Source organism: Lepidochelys kempii, chromosome 17, assembly GCF_965140265.1.
Source record: "Lepidochelys kempii isolate rLepKem1 chromosome 17, rLepKem1.hap2, whole genome shotgun sequence".
NCBI classification, from domain to species: Eukaryota; Metazoa; Chordata; order Testudines; family Cheloniidae; genus Lepidochelys; species Lepidochelys kempii.
In genome coordinates, this window is record NC_133272.1 from 2,972,563 (window position 1) to 2,993,903 (window position 21,341).

The window sequence follows — 21,341 nt, forward strand, 5'->3', positions numbered from 1 at the left end:
AGACTTCCTGTGTGACCTTGGACAAGTGAGTTAGTGTCGCAGAGCCCTGCCTGCCGGGGGGCTCTGAGCAGAGATCCATGACAGCGCATGCAGCGCCCAGATACCGGGGTGACAGTCCAAGTGCCTTCCACCGTTCCCCTCGCCGTTTGGGTAACTGGCGTCAGGTTAAAGAGTGACACCGCTTTGAATGTTCCTACGTTTGGAGAAGCAAAGTCCCGACAGCAGGGCTGGAAGGGAGGGGAAACAAACACCAGGTGCGAACTCTGCTCTGGGTTCTCCACTGGCCCACAAGGTTACAGCCAAAGGATCTGCAGACAGTTCCCTGCACCGTGGTGGCTTGGAGCCAGACTCTGCTGCCTGTGCTCCATGGCAGACCCATCGCAATCAACGCGTGTTGGGGCATCAGAACTGGGCCCCAGTGCGCTCCTGGCTTAGCATCCACACAGCCTCTCCCTGGGCAGGGCGCCGGTTAATAGCTCCTGGCCGTTTCCGGCAGAGTGGCCTAATGGACGGATAACGAGGGGACCCAGGAGACCTGGCACAGGTCTGCTGGGTGACCACGGGCAAGTCACTTAGCTGCTCTGTGCCTCAGTTTCCCCATCTGCAAAAGGGACCTGACACCTGATGCTGCAGCCCTCCCCGGCGCCCCCAGCCCAGCAGCCAAGCTGGAGGCCTGGCACCCCACGCTGCGGCCGCTTCCCCCGGCAAAGCCCGGCTCCGCTCCGGCCAGGGGCGCCCTCCGCAGGGCCCGGCTCCTCTCCGCCCCAGGAGCCGCCTCCTGCGCCGGGCGGGGCGCTCCCCGCGGGCCCCGCCTGCTCGGCCAGGGGGAGGCGGGTCTGTGTGGGAGAGGGGCCGGGCCGGGGCGCGACGTCAGGGCCCCAGCAGGACTCCGGAGCGGAAGCTGCCGGGGGAGAGAGAGAAACTTTCCGATCCCCGCGCGCACCCAGCCCCGCCGCCCATCCCCGGGGCATCGGATCGCTCCCCGCGCGCACCCAGCCCCGCCGCCCATCCCCGGGGGCATCGGATCGCTCCCCGCGCGCACCCAGCCCCGCCGCCCATCCCCGGGGGCATCGGATCGCTCCCCGCGCGCACCCAGCCCCGCCGCCCATCCCCGGGGGCTCGGGGCTGCTGCGCGGGCAGCATGTGGGAGCCGGCGGAGTTCGCGCGGCACTGGCAGGCCGAGTTCCCTGGGGAGCCGGCGCCCCGCATGCAGCTGGGCTCGGTGCGGGACATGGAGCTGGAGCTGGAGCGCTGCCGGGGGAACCTGAGGCTGCTGCAGCAGGCGCTGGCCGAGGAGAAGTTCAAAGTCATTTACCTGGAGGCGGCGCTGGCCCGGGAGCCCCCGGCCCCCTCCCCGAAGGGGCAGGCACAGGAGCCCGCCCCCCTCCCGGACATGCCCCCTGGCAAGAGGGGCGCAGCGGGGCACAGCTTGGCCGCAGCCATCCAGCACCAGCTGCAGCAGCACGAGGCAGCCCCGCGGGCCCGGAGGCAGGGCAGGCGGCAGCCCCCCAGGCATGAGCACCCTGTGGGCAGGAGCACCGAGGGGGGGCCAGATGGCCTGGCCACTGAGCAGGGCAGCGATGCTCCAGCTGGGCACCCGCCTGGCCAGACCCATGGCAGCGAGCCCCCCATGCCCGTCCCCAGGGAGGGCCATGGCAGCGAGCCCCCCATGCCCGTCCCCAGGGAGGGCCATGGCAGCGAGCCCCCCATGCCCGTCCCCAGGGAGGGCCATGGCAGCGAGCCCCCCATGCCCGTCCCCAGGGAGGGCCATGGCAGCGAGCCCCCCATGCCCGTCCCCAGGGAGGGCCATGGCAGCGAGCCCCCCATCCCCGTCCCCTGGGAGAGCCATGGCAGCGAGCCCCCCATCCCCGTCCCCAGGGAGGCCCATGGCAGTGAGCCCCCCCTCCCCATCCCTTCCCAGGCCCATGGCAGTGAGCCCCGTACTGGGCGCCCCCATGGCGGTGAGCCCCATGGCAGTGAGCGCCCGGTCCCCATCGCTGGCGAGGCCCATGGCAGTGAGCCCCCTGCTCAGCATCCTCCTTCCTCTGGTGAGGCCCATAGAGGCCCTATGCCCATCTTAAGGGAGGTCCGCGGCCGGCAGCCCTACGCCAAGAACATGCCTGGCCCCGGGGAGGGCAGCGCTGACCACGATGATGAGGAGGTGGACCTGAGTGAGAAGTTCCTCCTGAACCCCATCTTCTTAGGCGTCAGGATCCTACCCCGGGGGTCTGGGGAGGAGCTGGACAGACCCCACCACTGGCTGCCCGCCTTACGGGGCAGGTGGCCCAAGCGCAGCCGGGATCTGGACTCGCTGAATGGGACGAATGGGCGCAGCTCCCCCGTGCAGCACGAAGAGCAGCACCCACTGCCCTGGAGACGCAAGCGACACTTGGATGTGCCTGGCAGGGACTCCTCCAGCTGCAGCTCCCCGGAGAGAGGCAGCGACTGCAGCTACAACAGCTCCGACCACGAGGACGGCTCCTCAGGAGGTAGGCGGGTGGCGCCCCTTCCTCTGCGTGGCCCCCCTCCCTGTCCGTGCCACCCCTGGCCTGTGTCTCCCTGGTGAAGGGGGTGCAGGCTGGGCCACCTTGCTCCTGTGGTTGGTATGGGAGTGCAAGTCACAGGCATTGCTGGCGGGGTGGAGGGGGTGGGCTGCCTGGGCTGTGGGGGGTTGTGTCGCACTGGGGCAGGTTGTGGTGGGGAGAAAGGATTTGTGTTACCATAGCACCTAGGAGCCCTAGTCCTGGACCAGGCCTGTTGTGCCAGGCGCTGTACAGACAGAGCAAAAAGATGGTCCCTGGGCCAGACAGCTCACAATCCGAGTGCAAGACAAGAGAGGACATATGGGGAGTCGAGGGAGGCAGTGTTGGTCAGCATGATTGGCTCTGGTCTCAGCATCTCCTAAAACTGCTAGGGGAATTGCCCCAAACGGCCATTCGGTGCAGGCCCTGTGTTACCTGCCAGAGATGCCCCAAAGCTGCAGAGATGGCTCTGGGAGTTTTCCAAAATCTCCATTATTAGATCACCTGAGTGTGCATTATTTATAGTCTAATATCCTTCCACTCCACTGGATCAGTGCCCTGCTCAGAAAGGGGCTGCTTTGGCCACAGGTGATGTTAATTCCTTGGCACTCTGTCTGGGGCTAGTCTGTGTGGCACTGGCAACGATGGGGATAAATACTCCTTGGGGAGTCATGTTCCTGGCCTGTGAGTGCTGGGACTCCGCCCGATACGCAGGCTCACAGCTTAGGGGATGAGCTCCGTGTTCAAAGGTCACTTCTGTTACTGAGCACTTTATCGTAGAGGAATGTGGTAACTGGGTGCGGAAGGACCCTTTGAGCCTGGCGGTGACTGTGAGAGGTGTGACCAAGACAGCTTTTAACCAGTGAAGAGACGCTGTGGGGTGGCCGTGCTCCACATTAGCGTGACAAGTGGCAGATATTAATGCTGAGCTTGTGTGTCTCCTAGTGGTTTGTCAGAATGTTAGTTTGCAAGTCTAACGGAGATGATCCTACGAGACGTCTTACGGTGTTAAAGATGCAATTGGCTAATAGCTATTCTGTGTCATGTTGCCCTATTTCTTTGCAAGGTCTGTCATTCCAGATGCCTTGAAGTTCTCACTGTGCCTGTCAGTGTGCTTTAATCCTGCGTTAGCATGACTGGGACAGTTAAAAGAACATAATTTACTAATTTACTCACCTTTTTGTTGCTGATTCATTGTCTGGCTGCACTGAATTAATTTGTTCCTGTTGGAGTGTTTGTTTTTCAATGCTTCTGGGTGTAGTGTGCTGTGGTAAGATTGTCAGGGTGCCTAGAGCTCTTGCATGGGCAAGGTGTGTTACTATTGCTTGAAATAAACCTCATCTAGTTTACTGCATTCTACTAAGGAAGCAAAAGGCCAGGCTGGCCTCCAATGCATGAGCTGTCTGCCAGGTGGTGTTTGCTCCCAAAGCTCTGCAACCATCTACTTTCATTAACAGACTGCGGCTTTTAATGGCTTGTGTCTTCCACATCCCTCCCCTTCTGCCTCCAGCCTGGAGCCTCCCTCGCCTTTGGAGAATGCCTCTGCGGCCCCCATGTAGAAGGGCTGGACTGGAGTGTCCCTAGCTGAGAGGCTGCATGCTAGGAGAGGGTGTGTGTGCAAGGGTCCTATCAGTGCTGCACTGAATCCTTGGGCTCTTCTCCCGGTTGTGATTAGCTCCTTGTAAGTTTTTGATGGGCTGATCAGCGGCTTGACACCTGGCCTGTGTGTTGGAAAACCCCTTAAGTGGGTGTTTGGTCTGTGCCTTGGGTCCTCAGACTTTCAAACTACTGGGGGACTGTGCAATGGAGGCACCAAAGCCTACTTGGATTTCCTCAAAGGGAATTTCCTCAAATCAAGGCTGGTCCATTGGGGTTCCATGGCATAGTCCTGGGTTCGCAGTGTCGAATCCAGCCCAGCTCTTCCTTTTTCCATGTGAGCTAAACTGGGTTTCCTCTCTCCTTGTGTGTGGTTCTTTCAGGCAAGACCTTGAAAGCCCAAGGCCCTGTCTGCTCAGTTACAGATCTCATGGCACTGTTTTTTGTAAAGGAAGATGTTTGTCACAGTATCCTTAGCTAAAACATCTCCTCTTCCTCCAGTTGAGCAGCGAATTGCTGCCTTTCACCTTAGATGTGGTTGCATTAGAGCTATGTGTGAACGGTTTCCTCTGTGCATATGATTTGCAAAGCCCTTCGATTGAAAGGAACCGTAGAGATGTCAGATGATGATGATTCGCTTGGTCCAGATTTGGCCTGAATGTTTCCTTCCTGCATCAGCCGTTCCCTTTGTCACACCCAGCGGGCCAGCCTGTGTGTTGACGGCAACACATGCAGTCGAGAGAGGGTGACATTTAAAAGCAGAAGCTGAGAGTACAATAAAGCTGGGTGTCTAGATCCCCTTTTCACTTACAGCTGCTTCACTTCTGTGCTGCCCAGAGGCCTCATCTGGAGTGCTGTGTCCAGTTTTGGACCCCACACTACAAGAAGGATGTGGAAAAATTGGAAAGAGTCCAGCGGAGGGCAACAAAAATGATTATGGGACTGGAACACGTGACTTATGAGGAGAGGCTGAGGGAACTGGGGATGTTTAGTCTATGAAAGAGAAGAATGAGGGGTGGATTTGATAGCTGCTTTCAACTACCTGAAAGGGGGTTCCAAAGAGGATGGCTCTAGACTGTTCTCAGTGGTAGCAGATGACAGAACGAGGAGTAATGGTCTCAAGTTGCAGTGGGGGAGGTTTAGGTTGGATATTAGGAAAAACTTTTTCACTAGGAGGGTGGTGAAGCACTGGAATGCGTTACCTAGGGAGGTGGTAGAATCTCCTTCCTTAGAGGTTTTTAAGGTCAGGCTTGACAAAGCCCTGGGTGGGATGATTTAGTTGGGGATTGGTCCTGCTTTGAGCAGGGGGTTGGACTAGATGGCCTCCTGAGTTCCCTTCCAACCCTGATAGTGTATCATTCTTCTTTAGAGACCTCTGTCATGTCTCTTTGTCTTGTCACATGCACGGAGTATTCCAGACACTGATGTTGCTTCATTCTCTCACCAATGAGCCAATTGGGATGATTTGTTGCTTCGTTAATAGTAGCCCTGGCTTGGCAGCCCTCGTTATTTTAATGCGAAGCTCTGAGCTTAATGCGGCTCTACTTTAATATCAGTGCTGAGTGGATCTGAGCACAGTAAATCTGCAGCCATCCTGCTAGTACGACTTCATGGCAATACATCCCTGTGTCGCAGATCAGTTCTGGAGTGCCGCCTGGCTGGGAAGAGAGGAGTCTGCTGGAAGAAGCTTTGAGAGGAGCTAAGCGCGGGAGCTCCTGTCTTTTACTGGACTGACTCCTGTTAGAGGAGATGACCCTTGTGGTCTCTTCTGGCTCCCTGATTCTGTGTGGAAGGTCCAAGCTTTTGAGCTTCCCAGACCTGAGGAATTGCTCTGTGAAGCTCGGAAACGTCTCCCTTCCACCACAAGGAGCTGGTTCAATGAAAGCTCTGACTTCACTCCCCTTGGGTCTCCTCTCCTGGGACCAGCCTGGCTAGAACAACACTGCAAACAATGGAAGAAGCTTTGGCATATATTGTCCTGATGGAGGCTAGTGGAGGAAATGAAAGGTTTTGCTGAAATCGGATTAATCACAAACTAATTTAAATGAGGATGTCTGTAAAACGTCTCTGTTCCCAGCTATTGCTTGGGTGAAATGCGTGTGACCATCATATGATCCACACAGCATCTTGGGTAACACACGTGTCAGCTCTGACCATGCTGACTGACAAGATCCTGGTGTCAGCAAACAGATGGTTAGAACAAGGAGCCAGGCTGGCCTTCATCTTTACCCTCCCTCACCTCTCTCTTTCTCCTCTACCCATCAGTGCTGTGAAATAAACAGCTGCCTTCACAGCTGATTCTGGTGCCTTGCATTGTGCAGCCGACAGGCGGTCTGGGTGCAGCGGAGGGTGTGGGCTCTCGCCCTGCCCTCGGTGGAGACGAGTGGCATGCGGGGAATGGCAGTGCTGCTGCGGTCAATCTGCCAGGGACCCGCTTCGGGAGCCTGACCGCTGCTGGGGTTTCCTCTGCTTTGGGAAGACCTCGCCTCCATCTGCTATAGGGGCACCCTCTAACAGAACCAGATGCAAAGTGAGGCAAATGCCCTGCGGCTTAGCTATGGGAGAACGGGATTATTACGTGCTTCCCTGTCCTATCATCTGATTGGCTGGCAGAGGCAGTCTCCTGGAAGGCTGGGGTGAGGGGAGGGCTGATCAATAGAAATGGGGAAACAAGCTTTATGCAGTGGGTGTGAGAGGCTCAGTGCAATGCCTATGAGTTGGTGACCCCATTGAGAGAGCCCCTGGAGTGATGACTGTCCTCTCCAGGCTGGCACTTTGCCAACACATCTGGGCTGCCTGGTCTCATGAGACGTACTCAGGGCAGTAGGAGATGCTGACTGCAGAGGGCCCCAGACCCCCCTCGGGTGTCACTCGAGAATGACGCCGCCGATGCCAGTGGAGTTACACCAGGTAAAAGGAGATTGAGGGCCAGAGAGGAGGGACCGCTGCAGACGGCTGTCCCCTCTCGCCGCGCCGTGCATTGGGTGAGGCATTGTGGAACGGCCCTGCGCACACAGTGATCTCGGAGTGGTGTCTCTAGTGTTTCTCTGCTCTTAGCCCCTTTTGGGCAACTCTGCCACCAAGCTAGAGGTGCGGCAGCAGGCACGGCTGTTGGCTAGGTTTGCTGCCGGTGGGGTGCGTGTCTCGGGTACCGTCTCTCGTCGGGGGATGCTGCGATGCACGAGCCACAGGCTTCTGAACATTTCTGTTCTTGAAACAAAATCCCTCCGCAGCGCATACCCCTGCTCTGGAGAGGCTGGGGGTGGGGGCCATGGCAATAGTAATCCAAGATGGTGCTGGCCAGAATATCCAGTTACAGCAGGCCAAGCGGTAAGCTGAACCCGCAGCCCTGGGTCTAGCTACAGCGCCAGTTTCTGTAATGGAAACGCTCCGCCTTTGGGTCACGTGGCTGCCTGGTAGCCTGGGGCAGGACTGCGCCGGGTTGGTCAGCACCTCGAAAACTCCAACCCGAGCTCCCGCTGACCGCAGCGAAGTCGGCCCGCATCGGAGCCCTGCTGAGCCTGGGAGCGCGTCTAGTTCTGCAGAGGGTGCGGCGAGACAGTGAACAGGCGCCATGCAGCTCCCTTTGCTAATGTACTCGGGCGCCCAGGTTCGTTGTGAGTCTCCACAACCCTCCCTTCCTCGATGCAGCTGGAGAGCTCCGTGTGTTGTGTGCCATGTTTTCTGGGGCCCAGTGCTGCATGCAGCATGTGTGGGCTGCAAGTAGCCCTACAAAGTAATCATTAGAATCCAAGTACCAGTTGTCCCTACTCCTGCTCCCCTGCTTTCTGAGCACCAGTCCCAGGACCTTGAGCAGGGCTTGGGCCAGTTTGAACAGCCCGAGCAATGGGGCGTCTACCTTTAGCGGGACAGGTTTCAGAGTAACAGCCGTGTTAGTCTGTATTCGCAAAAAGAAAAGGAGGACTTGTGGCACCTTAGAGACTAACCAATTTATTTGAGCATGAGCTTTCGTGAGCTACAGCTCACTTCATCGGATGCATACCGTGGAAACTGCAGCAGACTTTATATACACACAGAGAATATGAAACAATACCTCCTCCCACCCCACTGTCCTGCTGGTAATAGCTTATCTAAAGTGATCATCAGGTTGGGCCATTTCCAGCACAAATCCAGGTTTTCTCACCCTCCACCCCCCCACACAAATTCACTCTCCTGCTGGTGATAGCCCATCCAAAGTGACCATTCTCCCTACAATGTGCATGATAATCAAGGTGGGCCATTTCCTGCACAAATCCAGGTTCTCTCACACCCCCCCCCCCACCCCCATACACACACAAACTCACTCTCCTGCTGGTAATAGCTCATCCAAACTGACCACTCTCCAAGTTTAAATCCAAGTTAAACCAGAACATCTGGGGGGGGGGGGGGGGGGGAGGAAAAAACAAGAGGAAACAGGCTACCTTGCATAATGACTTAGCCACTCCCAGTCTCTATTTAAGCCTAAATTAATAGTATCCAATTTGCAAATGAATTCCAATTCAGCAGTTTCTCGCTGGAGTCTGGATTTGAAGTTTTTTTGTTTTAAGATAGCGACCTTCATGTCTGTGATTGCGTGACCAGTTCCACAGCCTCCTAGATGTCACTCTGGCTGAATATCAGGAAATGCTCTCTGCATATTCCCTATGCCAAGCTACCCTTTGCCCCCTGATTGTCCTCCCCTGGGTGTGCCCGTCCTTGCAAAGTTCCCCGTGGCCTCAGTAAAAGGAGGGCCAGAAAATCCAGTTCACAAAATCTTAAATACACAAAAGGGCTTCTGTGTATCTCCTGAGTACCTCACACAGCAGAAGGACCCAGGGAAGGATGAGTCTCATGGAATTGACGTTTTGTGGCTTTTCCCCCCAGTTCTGCCACTGACTAGCAGTCTGGCCTTGGGCGAGTTGCCTCGGTTTCCCCACCTGTAAGATAGGGATGATACCTACCTCAGAGTGGTAGGAATGTTTGTGAAACACACTGAGATCCTTGGGTGGAGAGCTGCTGGGAGCCTGAGGGATTCTCACTCCAGGCTATGATATGTACACCTCCTGACTGTGAATGGGATTTGCCTTCTGGTTCGGAAGAAGCCTCTCTGAGTCTAAGCTTGTGGACAGTTCCCCCTTTAATGCTGTTGTAGCTGTCTCCATGGAGGACACAGACAGCTGTAGTGTTTTAATTAAAGCACTTCCAGGAAAGAACAAAACCACACTCTCGGTCTCAACCCCCTCTGGGGCCTTTGAAACGGCTTCATGCCTGCTCGGAAACCAGGAGGCCCTGGGAACAGAAAGGTGGAAACCACAGCAGAGCAGGTGGTATTTCTCTGAGCAAACCCTGCGACGAAGTGAGCTGTCGCTCACGAAAGCTTATGCCCAAATAAATTGGTTAGTCTTGAAGGTGCCACAAGTCCTCCTTTTCTTTTTGCGAATACAGACTAACACGGCTGCTCACTCTGAAACCTGTGATGGGAGTGTTACAGAGAACTTGCTAGTGTGGCTCTCCCCTCCAATCTGCCAGTGTGGGGTAGGAGGCTGCTGGAGGCCAGCGGTAAAGGGGTTCAGCGGGGCCAGGGGCTCCTGCTGTCCTCCCCTCCAGAGAGGGTGAAGACTAGACGCATGGGTGGGGGGAAAGCTCTGAGCAGAAGTGTCCCTGTGTGCAAGCAGCTTCTATGTCAAGGAAACAAATGCTGGCTATTGGAGCTGCTTTGTGTTGCTGCAGAAATAGGCTCTGGGGCATTTCTCCGCTGAAGACCGCATCAGACTCTGCTGTTCTAGGCTGGAACGGCCGTCCGGGCCAGGTGCTCCAGGCCAGTGATTGCCATCTTGCAGTGGCTGCATCTTAGCCCCTGTCTCTTTCCCACAGCCAGGCTGGGGCATGTGTGTCAGGGATAAAGGGCTCCTGGGGGCAATGGCAGAGCCGTGTTCTGGGATGGTGTGATGGTGCTCTTCTCAGCAGCACCCGGGCCCGTCCCCTGCTCTCTGCGCTGGCCTCCCATAGAAGAGAGTCAAGGGGTATCGGGCCCGATCTTCGAGGCGCTCTCAGCGGCCTGGGCTCAGCGTATCTAGAAGGGCCTATGGCTCCGGGCTGGGCACCGAGGTCCATAACTCCTCGGTCCTTTGGAACTTTCTACCACCTGGGCAGAGCCCAGCTGGGCAGCAAACAGAGCGTCCTGCGGGGCCGGTCCCAGACCGCAGAACAACCCCCCAGGAACTCAGAGCCACCCCAAACCTCCCCAGGGGCCCTGCTCCCACCGGCCTTCTCTGACACAAACCCAGAGCAGGGGGGCCGTACCGGGAGGGGAGGAACAAGCTGCTCCGCCGCTCACACAGCTCTCTCCCTGGGGAGAAGAAGAAAGGAAATCATCCACATCGGACAGATGTCAGTCACGTGACGCCATTTAATGCATGACTGAGAGGTGCTCAGAAACTACCTGACGAGGGCAGTTTAGGACCCTGTGTAGAGTAGAACAGATGGCAGAAGTTATAGTCTGCTTGGAAAGTGGTAGCTCTGGGTGTCCTTGTTCCCCTTTTGATGGAGGGATGTAACTTCCTCTGGCTTCCCCTAGTTTGCCCCATTTCCAGAGCCTGGCTGTGTGGAACAGTGTCTGTATTGCTCATTGGGGTGTGAGCATCATGCAGGGAACGAGGCAATTCCTTTGTTGCTTGGCATTGCACATATCAGCTTTGGCCAGGCCTGCACTGTTAGGCTTGGGCTGTCAGGTCCGTGTGTGTGTGTGTCTGAGAGCTTGTGACAACCCAGGCTTCCAAAGGAAGGCAGCACGTCCCAGCCCACGCGTTCCATTGTTTAACCCGAGTTGTGAAATTTCCCTCTCTTCCTCCAGCAGGATTACAACACCCAGGGCCTGTCTGCTGTGGGCAGACACTGGAAATCCCAGGGCCCTAGGGTTTTTTTCCGAGGCTCCTTGGCCATAATGTGCCCTCTCATCCCTGTTGTGCAGAATGCTGTGTGCGGTTCAGCTGTCGCCCTGAGGTGGCTGCATTTCAGTGGCTGTGCTTGCCCAGCTCACGAAGCACTTGGCGATCAAAGATGTCCATGGAATTAACATTTTTTTCAGGGACGAGTAACGCACTCACTCAAAGCTGCAAGGAGGGGATTCAGCCGCGACACTAGCCCACCTCCCCAGCTTTCCTGATGGCTCCTCTGGTTGAAGGAGTTGGCTAGGGTGTCTCTGGCTGTTGCGGGCTGCGTGGTAAGGAGAGATCTGGGTGGGGGACTGCGCGGGTTGGGGGATCAGTAATGAAATAGGGAGCTGGCTGTTGTCAAGTGCCCAGTTCCAGTCGATCCTGGGTTGGCAGTTGTGAGTAGGTTGTATGGTGAGTTGATGGTTCTCAGTTCTGAATGGACAAATGCCACCCAATGGGCCTGGCCCCCTGTGACGGGTTGGATCACATAAACCCCCTTTGGGCTGCCAACTGATATGCCAAGATTACTTCTACCCCTGCTTTCCCTGCCAGCTTGAGACTCCAGCACCCTGCCTGGATGTGCCAGACATGCTTGCTAGTCACAAACACAGACCCAGGTCTGAACCATGTCCCACAAACAGCAAGCTTAAATGAAAGCAGCTTAAGAAGTGTTCCTGTCTCTAACACTCAGATGCCCAGCTCCCAGTGGGATCCAAACTCCAAATAAATCCGTTTTACCTTTAAGCTTTATACAGGGTAAACTCATAAATTGTTCGCCCTGTATAACACTGATAGAGAGATATGCACAGCTGTTTGGCCCGGCCCCCCCCCCAGTATTATTACATACTCTGGGTTAATTAATAAGTAAAAAGTGATTTTATTAAATACAGAAAGTAGGATTTAAGTGGTTCCAAGTAATAGCAGACAGAACAAAGTGAATTACCAAACAAAATAAAATAAAACACGCAAATCTATGCCTAATACAGTAAGAAAAACTGAATACAGATAAAACCTCACCGTCAAGAGGTGTTCCAGTAAGCTTCCTTTTACAGACTAGTCTCCTTCTAGTCTGGGTCCAGCAATCACTCACACCCCCTGTGGTTACTGTCCTTTGTTCCAGTTTCTTTCAGGTATCCTTTGGGGTGGAGATGCTATCTCTTGAGCCAACTGAAGACAAAATGGAGGTGTCTTCCAGGGGTTTTTCTTTTGTGGATGGATACCCCTCCCTCCTCCTGTGTAGAATTCCAGCTACAGGATGGAGTTTTGGAGTCACAAGGGCAAGTCACATGTCCATGCATGACTCAAAACTTACAGGTAGCAGCCATGGTTCACATGCTACCTTGAACGTCCTCATGTAAACTTCTTATGTAGATTGGAGCCTTCCAAGATCCATTGTCCGTTAAGTGCTTCTTGATTGGGCACTTAACTTGCAAATTCCTTTCTAAAGAAACTGACCAAATGCCTTACTAAGACTATTTAAAATCAAACAAGTATACAGCCAATATTCATAACTTCGAATACAACAATGACACATGCATACAAATAGGATGAATATATTCAGTAGAGCATAACCTTTGCATAGATATGTTACATGGCATATGTAGCATAAAACTTATTCCAGTTATGTCATATATACATTCATAAGCATATTTCTATAAAGCCTTATGGAGTGCAACGTCACACCCCTGATCAGAGGCCAGGGGCTGCAGAAACAGAGCTGTCTCCCTCCATTGACCGAGCTAACGCTGACTTGGACTCCAGGTAATTTAGTGGGGATTAAAGGGGTATAAATAGCCGCCTGCCCAGTCAGGTGTCAGCACGGAAAATGCCACTTGGCTGCAAACCACAGAAAGCTGTTGGAGGGTGAGAGGGCCTTGCCGCGGTGCAGTGGTTGCCCTCTGTCCCTTCCTGTTCTGCTGCAGGGTCGGTGCTCTGCGATTCCTGTGCCGAGTTTGTGCTGGTGTCTGAGGAAGGGAGCTCCATCGCTTTGACTTGATTTCCACTCCTGATGCTGTGGGACTGAGGTTGCCTAGCATCCTCCTCATGGGGCTGGGGCAGCAGCCGCCTTTGCTGAAAACCAGTGCTCTTGGTTATTTGGTGGGCCAAGCTCCAGGGGGCTTGGCTGAGTGACTTCAGCTGGCGGTTCTTGGCCCCCACAGCAGAGTCGTCCTCTAATAAACACTAAGCAGCGACGTCGGCCGTGGGCTCTGCTTTGGTGCCGCAGAACGTATGTGCCACCCTGAGGGCCCCGCGCGCAGGCTGGTGTCACTGACCAGGCCGACAGCCCCGCTAGACTGGTGTCCTCCCTCCGACAACAGCCAGCACTGGGTGCTGGGGTGGAAGGCAGCCGTTGCCCCATAATGCCCCCAGCACAAAGCAGCAGCAGGGCTGTGAAGGGGAGGGTCGGTGGTCCCATAGCGTGCATGAGAACCGCTTGCCTGATCACTGAAGGGAAGCAGAATTTCCCTTCGTTTGCAACGTGCATCCCAGCAGAGCTGAGGGTTCTGGGTTCTCGCCTAGCAAGATCCTTCCCTAGACCATCACTCATTTGTCGCCTCTCTACCCCTCATCCTGTCATAAGGCTCCTCCTGGGCTACACCGGCCATTTTATCTTCCAGCCCTCGGCTTGGACAGCGATGCTGCTCCCAGCAGGGCTGGAGGGCCTGGTCTGCTCCATACTGTGCCAGGTGTCCCGCTGCTCTACCAGAGCACAGCCCCCCCGTAACAATGCGGGTCCTGGCAGGATCCAACTGAGAGTGCCAATTCAGGACAAATTGCTTAAAGCAGGGCAGTTACATCCCAAGGCTGGGGTTTTTCCACCTCAAAGGCAAACCAAACCAGCCAGCCAGAGAGGACTTTGGTTTTACCCCACTGGCTAACCACAAGTCACACAAGCAATTCCCTTGTTTCCAGGGAACTCCAGTTTCCCAGTATCACCACCAGGGCCACTCGTTATGGGGACGAATGGTTATGAAAACCAATACCCCAGTAAAAGAAAAATGGTTCTCTCCATCCCAAAGGACTAAGCCCCAGACCCAGGTCAATATACAAACAGATCTTACCCACAAATCACGCTGTTGCCAATCCTTTAGAATCTAAAATCAAAAGGTTTATTTGTAAGAGGAAAAAGATATCAATGAGAGCTAGAATTGGTGAAATGGAATCACTGACATACAGTAATGGCAAAATTCTTGGTTTAGGCTTTTAGCAGTGATGGAATAAACGGCAGGTTCAAATCAAGTCTCTGGAGAACATCCCCAGCTGGGATGGGTCTGTCAGTCCTTTGTGTAGAGCTTCCGTTTGTAGCAAAGTCCCTCCAGAGGTATGAAGCAGGACTGAAGACAAGATGGAGGAGCTGCAGCAGCTTTTTATAGTCTCTTGCTGTGTGGTCTCTGCTTTCTTTGTCTCAGAGACCAGCTGCCCATCACAAGGCCTGGAAACACCTCAGAGTTCTGTCCATAGGCAGGTCCTTGCATGCCTTGCTGAGTCCCCAGGCACGTCTGCCTTCTCTCAGTGGGTCAATGTTATAGCTGATGGTCCTTAATGGGCCGTCCAGCAGGCTAGGCAGAGCTGACACCAACTTGTCTGGGGTGTCCCCCAGAAGCAGAGCACAAGTTTGAACTACAGACAGTCTAGAGCCAATACTTATATCTTGAAATACAAAAATGACACATGCAAACAGACAGCATCATCCGAACCAGCCAACCATCACCTGGTCTTAGACACCTTCTTGGACCCCCTTTATACAAGATTTGGTGCCACTACAGGAACTTGGTTGCAACAATGATCTATACGGTCCCAGCTTACATCAATAGACTTCCCACTTTCAGCAGTGGTGATGGGTGAACACTCCTCACTTGTGGGAGGGGAACCCGTTCACTTGGGGCTTCTCGTCAGGGTCACTATATGGGGAGACTGTCCCCTTCTGCTGTCAGTCAGGCTCAGTGGGGTGGAATGCCCCACGGGAGTGTTCTCTCAGCCCCCAAAGCCAGCTGTGTGGCAATCGGAGAGTAGCAATTACCATATGGAGGGTGATCTCAAGTTCATGCAGGGTGTGAGGCCGTGTGCAGATGTGGCTCAGGGTGACACTTCAGCAGGAGTGTAAGAATCTCTGTCGCATCCGCTGGGTCTAGTTTTAACCACCCTAATCTCCTCAGGTCGCAGTTTGCTAACCAGAATCATTTGCATGTGCAAATCAGGGAGCAGCAGTGCCTGGTGGCTCTCGTGGAGTTTAAACACACAGAGTGCCAGAAATCCTCAGGACATCGCAATGTGGGAGGCAAAGGTGGATGCTGGGCTGTTAGGGGTCGCTGTAGATGCCAAGTTTTCTGTTATTCTAAGACTTGCTAGGTTTCAGAGTAACAGCCGTGTTAGTCTGTATTCGCAAAAAGAAAAGGAGGACTTGTGGCACCTTAGAGACTAACCAATTTATTAGAGCATAAGCTTTCATGAGCTACAGCTCAGAGCTGTAGCTCACGAAAGCTTATGCTCTAATAAATTGGTTAGTCTCTAAGGTGCCACAAGTCCTCCTTTTCTTCTTAAGACTTGCTAGCTATTCTTATTGAAAGCAGGCAATGGGAATCGGTTCCTAATCTTTGTGTTCAGTTTTGGGGGTTTCTTTACATGGGCAAGTTAAATCTGAGACTCGTATCCAAAAGGCAAGAACTCCCACCCTTCATTTAACAAACTAGTCAAGATTGCAAAGTATCAGTGTATTTTCCTATTGTTTCCCTCCCCCAAACTTAAGCAATGGATCACTACTGGTAACTCATATCTTCCAGTACCCCTGTAGTAACCAACCACAATTTACATGCGGCTGGCTTGCAGTAATTTGGCAACCATAGGGCTGTCCCTCGTAGCTGCTGTCTCGGAACCCTCCTTTCAGTCAGTAGTCTCCAGATCTTAGGGCTGGGTAGGAAGTCTTCATCTGAGCCTGCAGCCCACTGAAAACAACCCTGCGGGAGGTGTGAACTGCTTCCGTGTGTTGCGGGGGCCAGGGGATCGTTAACTCAGAAGCCTGTTGACGAGACCTCAATGCCAGCTTTGTTAGTTGATCCAAGCACAGGAGCGGGACAGTCGTTGTGTGGAGATGAGCATGTTGTTCCATGGATGGTGCCTCGTGATGCTGTGCTGTGGCCTCTCACTGTGACCTGGCCTGTGGGCAGGGCTCAGGCAAGTACTGCTGTTTTCTTCAGTTCCGCCATTGCTCAGGCAGCGGGGTAGGAAAAATCCAAGTGGGGGGGTGTCTCATCTCCCCTGGTGACCACGTGCAGCTGTCCTGGGCACTCTTCTCTCCCTGCTACTTATCTGGCCCCCTTTCCCGTAACCACTGAGCCTGTCAGAGTCCTCCTCACAGCCCCTTCCAGGCTTCCACTTCAGTGTCGCGGGGGTTTATCGAACGGGAGGGCATTGCAGGGATACAGATCCGTGTGAGCGTGTTGTAGCCTTTTATTCTATTTAATGTTAATCCTGCTTCAGTGGGTTTGGCTCTGGCGTCTACAGTCTCTGGTTCAACAGAGTCACCTCTGTTCTGGATCTAGAGTTCACAGGAACACATGAAAGCACAGGCAAGTAACACACACAATGACAAGAGTATCGATCTTTTAGTAGTTTTATTAAAGTTACCAACAAAGTTATAAATATCACAGCATACACAATTCCCAAAGATCAATACAATGTGCCAGTTATACCCACAGACATCCTCACATCCTCCGAGATGGTGCTAGAGTGCATTGGCCCTCATGAATTTACGCCATCACTTCTTGTCTCCAAGGCCTAAAATAGCTAAGCTAAAGTTTTACAGGCCTCAGCCCACAGTTTCTTGCATTTCAGCTTATCCTGCTCATGCTTACTACATAATTCGTCTAAATACTGATCAACCTTATACTTTGATAAACCTGCAAATCAACTCTGATTAACATACAATGAATATATGTCATAAGAATGGCCATAGTGGGTCAGACCAAAGGTCCGTCCAGCCCAGTATCCTGTCTACTGACACATAACATATTGATTGATCATAACATCACATGACAAATGGATACTAAACTAAACCTGTTGGCTAGCGTGTCACTGCCCAGCGGCACCAGGGTGTGACTCCATCAGTGCAGCGCCGCGCCTTTCGGAAATCCAGTGTCCTGGTGTGCGGGGCTGAGCCCTGGGTCTGCTGCTGTCACCCCGTTCCCAACCGGAGCTGCCTCTGAGTTCTGCCCCGCCATTGCTTCCCCACCGGGTCGGGGAACCGTCCTGGACAGAAGGGCACCCCTCTGTATGCGAGCGCTAGAGGTCTTTCCCAGGGGCCTGGCACTTGGCGAGGCTGTGATGGAAGCTCACCGGCACACAGGATTTCCCGGGGGGCTGCCATGACTTGCCAAAGCCTTAGAGAGACAGACAGGCTAATGGTGCGTTCTGTTGTGCACCGTGCCCTTTGGGATGGGGATAGTCTAGATGGGTGAGTTTGGAGGGGGGCTGGTGGCACCCCGCTATCCAGCAGCAATGTCCATGGGAATTAAGCACAGGAGAAGAGGCTTGGAGCCAGTGGAGCCCCAGGATGGGGACAGCACGGGCAGCAAGTGTGTGTGTGTGAGCCTCAGCCATGCCTCGCAAGGGCCCCTTCGGGAGTCACAGGCTAGCTGAGTCTCCGCGGCTTGCTCCTGCTCTGGTTTCTCTGCTGATCCAGGGGTGGTTTGTGGGATGCGGCTGTCCTTCCCGCTCTGGGCTGCTTGCAGGGGTGAAAGTAACTGAGGCCACTTACCAGTACGGGCTGGGGCAGCTCTGGCCCCTGGAAGGGGCGGGGCCTTGGGTGGAAGGGGCGGGGCTGGGGGGTCAGCATCCCCCAGCCAGCCCTTCCAGTCCGGCTGGCCTGCGCCACCCAGGGCTCCCGTGTTGATTTAAAGGGCTCGGGGCTCCGGACGCCGCTGCTCTTTTAAATCGCTGGCCCCCGGGCAGCTGCTCCCTTTGCCCCCCCCGCCCATCGGCGGCTGGGGGGGCCAAAAGGGGCAGGAATGTTAAAGTGCTGCAGGGCCCTTTGCCGCGGCCCCGCCGACGGAGGCTGCAGCAACATTAAAGTGCCACGGCGGCAAAGGCCCATCCTGAAAGCGGTGCTCCGGCCGCGCTTTAATGTCCCTGCCCCTTTCGCCGGCCCTGTCGGCGGCCCTGCCGGGACGGACCCTACCGGCAGGGCCGCCGACGGGGGAGGCAAAAGGGGCAGGGACGTTCAATCACTGCCGCGGCAGCGGTTTACTGTGGGCTGGTTATGGGCCGGGGCAGGTTCTTACCGGTACGTGGTACCGGCCCCTCCCGGCCCACTTTCCGCCCTGGCTGCTTGGCAGCTGTCAGGCAGAGCTATGCGCAGTAGACCGCCCCACAGAACCCTGGCGGGCGAGCGGACGGCTGGGCGGGCTGCAGGGACCTGGGGAGGAAGCCCGGGGCGCTGGGTGGCCGGCAGTGCCCCGTTCCTGTGGCACTATTCCTCGAGGACCGGTTGGCTGGTTTCTTGTAACCTGGTTGCTCCCCAGGCTCAGGGAGGACTAGTGCCTCCCGAGAGCCCTTCCTGGAAGGAAGTTCCATCCGTGAAGGCTGCTGAGCCGGTGAAGCAGGTGCACATGAGTCCAGCCGGGCCCTTTGCCTGCTCGGTAATGCCTAGGGGACCTGGCCAGCCCCTGCCTGCTTCCGGGCCCTGCAGCCGCGAGCTGAAACCCTGGGGACGTCGCTGGGCAAGGGCTGTGTGACGATGTGACGCAGCAGGGAGGGGGGAGTGTTGACCTGGGAATGTGCCCTGGGGATGGGAGACCTGAGAACCTGTCACCTGAGCCAGGAGGGGGAGGGGGAGGTGACACCTCTGCCCAGGAATGTGAACAGAGGCTGCAGCAGGGAACCTGCTGGGGGGGGTTAGTTTCAGTTTGGGGCTGGGTGGAGGAACACAGGGAACCCCAGGGCTGGGGTCTAAGCTCCCTGCTCCCCCAGAAGGACTTGACTGAGGGGTCCTGGTTGTACCCACAAGCTCTGTTGTGGACTGTGTTCCTGTTGTCCAATAAACCTTCTGTTTTACTGGCTGGCTGAGAGTCTCAGTGGATCCCAGGAAGAGGGGTGCAGGGCCTGGACTCCCCCACACTCCGTGACAACTGGTGGCAGCGGTGGGATGTACTGCATCCCGTGAACGGCGCTTCCTGCAGTAAGTGACTGGGGAACAGTAAAACGAAGGGGAATTGACAGGGACCAGGCGTGCTGAAGATTCAGAGAGAGACGGTTTCGGGGGGCGGTTAACCCCTGGTAATGTGTGACCAGAGAGAAGGACTTTTGCAGTAACAGGGTCCCCCGGGGGATTGCAGCGAGCGGTCCCAGGGGCGGAGGAGTCTGCAGCTCGACCCTGGCAAAGAGGTGGTGACCTCAAGAAGGACTGGCACACTAAGGGCTTTTCCTGGAAACCGTGGGAAGCTGCCCGGCCTGCGAGTGGCCAGCAGGGAGATGTACGCTAAACGCCTTAAGAGCGACCTGGTGGAGCTGTGCAGGCAGAGGGGGCTGCGCATCGGGAGGTCCACCAAGGAACAGCTGATTGCCCAGCTGGAGGAGAGGGATCGCTTGGATGACCCGATCCCTGTCCCTGAGGGAAGCCGCCCGGCGGACGCAGCATGGGCCCTGGGGCCTGACCGGGCTGGGAGGGGTCAGACTGCTGCCGAGGACATCCCGAGACCCTTCCTACCTATGCCTGGGGGAGGGGTTGGGGGAAGCCCAGTGAATACCGAGGGCACCCTGACCCCGGCAGCCAGCAGGGGATCCTCCCGGCGGAGCTCCCCATCCCTGGAGCGGAGGCGGCTGGAATGGGAGAGGGAGATGAAAATGAGGGAGCTGGAGGATCATGAGAAACAACGTCAACATGAGGAGAAACAACGTCAACATGAGCAGGAGGAGAAGGAGAGGGAGCGTCAGGAGAAGGAGAAACAAAGACAGCATGAACTGGAGCTGGCCAGGCTGAGGAGCAGTGGGGCCCCGGCTGCGGTGAGTGAGGGGGGACCCAGGACGGCAAGGAACTTTGATAAGTGCTTCCTGGCCCAGCGGAAGGAGGGGGCGGACATAGATAGCTTCCTGACGGCCTTTGAGAATGCCTGCAAGATGCACAGGGTTGACCCTGCAGACAGGCTCCAGTTTCTCACCCCCTTACTGGACCCCAAAGCCGTGGAGGTGTACAGCCGGATGACAGGGCCGGAGACAGGGGACTATGAACTGTTCAAACAGGCCCTGCTCCGTGAGTTTGGGCTGACCCCCGAGATGTACCGGAGAAGGTTCCGGAGTCGGCGTAAAACGCCTGAGGTCACCTACCTACAACTGGTCAACCGGATGCAGGGATGTGCCCGCAAGTGGACAGCTGGGGCCCGAGCTAAAGAGGACCTGCTTGACCTAATCGTACTGGAGCAACTGTATGATCAGTGCCCTTCCGACCTGAGGCTGTGGTTGGTGGACAAAAAGCTCGAGAACCCCCAGCACGCTGGGCAGCTGGCCGACGAGTTTGTGAACAGTCGGTCAGGGGGTAGCCGGGAGGAGTCCCAAAAGAACAGGCCCCCCCCGATGCAGAGAGAGAGTCACCAGGGGGCCTCCCAGCGGGGAAATAGGGAGAACCCCCTCCCAAGGGGAACGCCTGGCGTCGGGACCCTCCGACCTGCTCGAGGGGACCAACGTGACCTGAGCTGCTATCACTGTGGCCAGAGAGGCCACGTACGGTCCCAGTGCCCCGGGCTCAGGGACAGACTGAGCAGACCCAACCTACCCAGGGTTAACTGGGTAGGGACCCAGCTGGACGAGGGGCAGACAACCCAGAAAAGGGGGGCTGCCAGTTTACCACCTGCTCAGGAGGGAAGAGTACCCCAGGCCAACTCCGCCAGAGGGCTGGAGGCTCTGGACTCAGGGTGCTCGGTTTACAGGGTGGGCGCGGGGCTGTCCCTCCGGAGAGAGTGCCTTGTTCCCCTGGAGGTGGATGGGAGGAAGGTCAATGGATACTGGGATACGGGCGCGGAGGTGACGCTGGCCCGGCCTGAGGTGGTGGCCCCAGATCGGGTGGTGCCCAACACCTACCTGACCCTGACAGGGGTGGGCGGGACCCCATTTAAGGTGCCCGTGGCAAGGGTACACCTGAAATGGGGGGCCAAGGAGGGCCCCAAGGATGTGGGGGTACACCACCATTTGCCCACTGAAGTTTTGATGGGGGGAGACCTAGAGGACTGGCCAAGCAAGCCCCAGACCGCCCTGGTTGTGATGCGTAGCCAGAGCCGGCGAGGGGCACTGTGCCCTGACCTCGGGGAGGGTATCACACCGG

General features: G+C 55.9%; 1 protein-coding gene across 1 annotated transcript in view; it reads left to right on the top strand.

Moving 5' to 3' along the window:
- Positions 1-1,077: 1,077 nt before the first annotated feature.
- The window catches only part of ABR (ABR activator of RhoGEF and GTPase), a 103,474-nt gene continuing 83,210 nt past the window's right edge, over positions 1,078-21,341 (top strand). The window contains exon 1 of the mRNA XM_073315149.1: positions 1,078-2,489. Coding sequence (XP_073171250.1) covers positions 1,142-2,489 — 1,348 coding nt within the window. The 5' untranslated portion in view covers positions 1,078-1,141. The remainder of the gene's footprint in view (positions 2,490-21,341) is intronic.